Source organism: Pinus tabuliformis, chromosome X (genome assembly GCF_031772625.1).
Source record: "Pinus tabuliformis cultivar Carrire ecotype Pingquan chromosome X, CPIR1, whole genome shotgun sequence".
NCBI classification, from domain to species: Eukaryota; Viridiplantae; Streptophyta; class Pinopsida; order Pinales; family Pinaceae; genus Pinus; species Pinus tabuliformis.
In genome coordinates, this window is record NC_142308.1 from 72,327,280 (window position 1) to 72,331,405 (window position 4,126).

The following is a 4,126-nucleotide window of genomic DNA, read 5'->3' on the forward strand; positions in this document are numbered from 1 at the left end:
AAATCCAACTCGTGCAAGTTCAACTAGAATTTCTCACTCACGTGCTTCAACAAAATACTTTTTTTTGTCATGTTTTGATCAATGTTATCCACAAACATTTTAAATTATTCTCTATATTACGTTCTGATCCTTTCACATTCTTCATCATTAAGATTGATGTCCACACTGACTCGACTCAATTGCCTTTTTCCTCGACCCGACTACCTTTTGACTCAACCGAGTTGCACCACGACTTCTTCTTCTCCAACAGGACACCCAACAATTTATCCCTCAAAGTGATTTTTAACACCTGGCCAATCTAAAAGGAAACAAGACATAATTGTGGGTTCTTGCCTCTTCATAGTGCAACACTCTTCTAACAACTTTATCCATCCCATTTAAGTTGGAGACTAGATCTTATTACTTTGTAGGCTACACACTATTGGCAAAAAAATTTGAGATCTTGACTGTCAACTAGGACATGCTTCCTGCCAGTTGCTAACTTCTTTTTCACCCTATGAAAACCTCTTGCATATCCCTCTTTTGCACAACAAATATGTAATGCTCATTTTCCTTAAACGTTTCCATAGACAATGTCCACACCCAAATGCAGAACTTACTCAAATCCATAAAAAAACAACTATTATTTGAGGTAATAGAAAAATGAAGGTTCTATATTCTTAGAGTTTTGAGGTCATGTTCCAGAACTTGTTGTTTTCCCATGTAAGTGTGTTATAGATGAGTAGGAGCCTTTATCATCGAGGTTATTGTGCTTATCCATTATATCGATCTCAATCTATATGATGGGACTCTATCACGTATTTGTGGTATGCATGTGAGGGTGTGAGTTTGATTTAATAAAAAGATTTATGCTATTTTTTTTGTTGTCTCTATTTGTTTACTTGTATTTCCATGTAGTAGTTACATCAAAATATTGACAAACCAATGACACTAACTAATTTAATAAGAGAGTTATGTTATTTTTTTGTTGTCTCTATTTGTTTATTTCGATTTCCACATAGTAATTACATCAAAAGATGGACAAACCAATGATACTAACTAATAGGGCACTTACTCCATTGTCTTCATGTCCGTGGCTCTTTTGTGAGGATGTTAAGCTCATACTTCCTCTCATACCATGTTAATATGGGAGAGTAGAGATTTTTGCACACACAAAATGCATAAATTGTAATACTACATATAAATATATTAAACTAGAAAAACTATCTTTGATACTCAATATATTAAATGAGTGTATGTCAACCCATAGGGACTTCACTCAATGAACCTCTGATGTAGCACGCCATTCATGGCATATTAAAAAATACCCTTAATTTGACTACATATTGGAAAATACCTCTAAAAGTTACATTATTTAACCCTCTACCAATACATAAGCAATACACATTCCCAATTTAAAAAACCCCTAGTTTCACTAGATATTGTAGGTATCCATTTTTACATTAACATTTGTTATACCCCTTTATATTTTTTCATTAACTTTGAGCTCCATTTTTTGTAATTAACAATATAAAAACCCTTTACCCCCTATTATATGATCAATATATTATTTCATTTTTCTTCAATATATATCCCCCAATATGATAGACGTGATATGATATTGCTCCCCACTAAAGCCCCTATGTGTCAACCTCACACTAATCTAGGAAACCAACAATTTAAAGCGAATTTCTCAAACCAACTAAACCTCAACAACATCCTAACCAATAAAAACAAATTCCTTGAAAAGACTAGAATTCCAACCAATAATCACATGAATACAATTTTATTTATCATACACATAATACTAATACTTTCAAGTAATTAAATAAACATGGTTTACTTCCACCTTTCCTAGCGATGGTAATTAATAGCAACCTTGTAGGGCACTGCGATAACTTTTTAAAGTTATATTCTGAGCTAGATATTGAGGACTCAATTTTAAATCACAATTAATATGAAATTTTTTACAGAAGAGATTGAAATTTGTTTCGAGAGAAATCCCAGAAACATAAAATACAAATTGTCTTTTCAACAATAGTACCAAGACATCAAAAGAAACTATATGGTAGATGAACGTTGGCATGAGCAGACTACGATATCGAAATGGAATGCAAAGACGTTTCAGTGTAATACAACAAGTAAATCTTTCTGCAAGTCCAATAATGTTGCGATCCAGATTGAAATTATGGTTTATCGGTTGAAAGAAGGAAGTTAATAGGGTTCTTGCGATATACAGAGGGCTATCAGAATCAATTTTATAATAACACAGACGTCGATTGATTTGGAAACACCTGGTTATTTTTCATGAAGATTAGAAATGAAACCATGTCAAATTATTCCATGTGCTGTCTGAAATGCATACCATTCTTCACATAATCTCAGTGAAATGTAGTTTATTGCTTTCCTTTAGAGCTTCGGTTTGAAGACTCACTAGCCGATCACAAATCAATTTGTTAGAACTAAGACATAAGCTGAAAAAATACGGAGAATAGACTCATCTGAGAGATTAATTGGACTTCCTGCAGTTTTTGCGGATCTGCCCGCTAGTGCCAGTGAGAGGGCTAATATTTCCCATTTTCACCATGGCAGCTGCAAAGTCTGTAAAGAACCTGTTCTGATTGGTGCTGTACGCAGTAACCTGAGAATCTGTAGAACCTCCATTAAAGAGCTGCTGGTCGGAGTGGAGAAGTCCTTTCTGTATTTTCAGATTAGTGTAATACTGGTTGTCAAATGTGGTTGGGGTGACCACATCTAAGGGGGAGAGGTTGTTATCCCCACCAGCGCTGGGGCAATTTGCCTTTACAGATGTAGCGAAAGCAGCGTTAACGTTGGTTTCGTTGTAGATACGAGTTCTGAAAAAGGCGCACCGTGATTGACCAATTGTATGAGCACCTATAATAACAACAACAACTCGTGATAAGATTCCAATTTAATTACATGGAAGTTATATGGTTTATTAACATGATGGCTCCATAAGTAATATTGTACCTGAAAGTGCAACAAGGTCTTTGGTAGAAAGACCGTGAGCTTGAAAAGATGAGATGAGTGTGCTGAGACTGGATGCGGGAGATGGAATGTTGTTGTTTGCAGCGCTTAAACTAGCAGTAGGGGAATCTCGCCTTCCCAGCATTACCGTCCATGTTGGGCCTTGAAGCTAACAAATTGCAATCACAAGTAATTAGAAAGCATTCTCTGATTCCATCAGGTCGTCTGAAATGAGATATTGTATTTATCATTAACGCCTAATTGAATGGGAGATGGATAGATGATTACTTCAACAATAGAGTCACGAGCAGCAATGGTGAGAATGTCTGCACACGACACGACTCCACTGCAGGCTGCCTCCACTTGAGTTTTAATGCTGTCTATTACCTCGAAGCCTCTGGCAGAATTGGCGTTTGGGCCTGCAGTCTTTTCTCCGGTAAAGGTCGCGTTGTCATCCAATAAGATTGAACCATCGCACCCCTGCAAGGCACCCGAATCCAAATTTCAACACTATCGGACTAACAAAGCAGAAATGGTTAGTGATAAGTCATTATTTCCGACTAAATAAAACTCTTTCTTACGTTGACGAAGCAATCGTGAAAGTGAAGGCGGACCAAGGACGCCCCCATTCTTTTCTCATTAGCGACCGCTTGCTTCACCACTGATTTCACTATCGACTGCAAACTCGGACACGATTTGTCATAAAACTTTGAGCTCAGCTGCCCATTCACAGCGTTTATATTAATGAAGGATACAAACATAGACATTAACCCAATGCACACTAGTGTCCTCATCATCATATTTAGAATAAAACGATGCGCGCGTCTAAAACAGAAGATAGGGGCGAAATCGAGTGATAGAAACGAGGATGTGTGCTGAGTGTTGGAGGCTACTGAGCTTCTTATAGACGATGCAATCCAAGTTGAAGTTGAAGAGGATTCCACTTCTCTTGTAAAGGTAGCCTTAGTCCGCGTGACAGCAAATGAGCAGAATGTGTAACGTAGTGTGTTGACTCGTTCAACTTTTGCGTGCGAGAAGCAGAGGGGGAAGATGCGTAGAAGGGGTGCAATCTGCACAAAATGTGAATCCTATGCGATGCACCGACAAAAATATATTATCCACTTTAGTGAAAGACAGCATTATCCACTATCTCGGAATT

At 37.2% G+C, this 4,126-nt stretch overlaps 1 protein-coding gene across 1 annotated transcript; it reads right to left on the reverse strand.

The window, feature by feature from the left end:
* Positions 1-2,258: 2,258 nt before the first annotated feature.
* Positions 2,259-3,859, reverse strand: LOC149138396 (peroxidase P7-like). Its single transcript, XM_089446762.1, has 4 exons — positions 3,549-3,859; positions 3,256-3,447; positions 2,971-3,136; positions 2,259-2,874 (listed from the first exon to the last, which is right to left on the reverse strand). The coding sequence occupies exons 1-4, from the start codon at positions 3,765-3,767 to the stop codon at positions 2,489-2,491; spliced, it is 963 nt and encodes a 320-aa protein (XP_089302888.1). The 5' UTR covers positions 3,768-3,859; the 3' UTR covers positions 2,259-2,488.
* Positions 3,860-4,126: the final 267 nt, after the last annotated feature.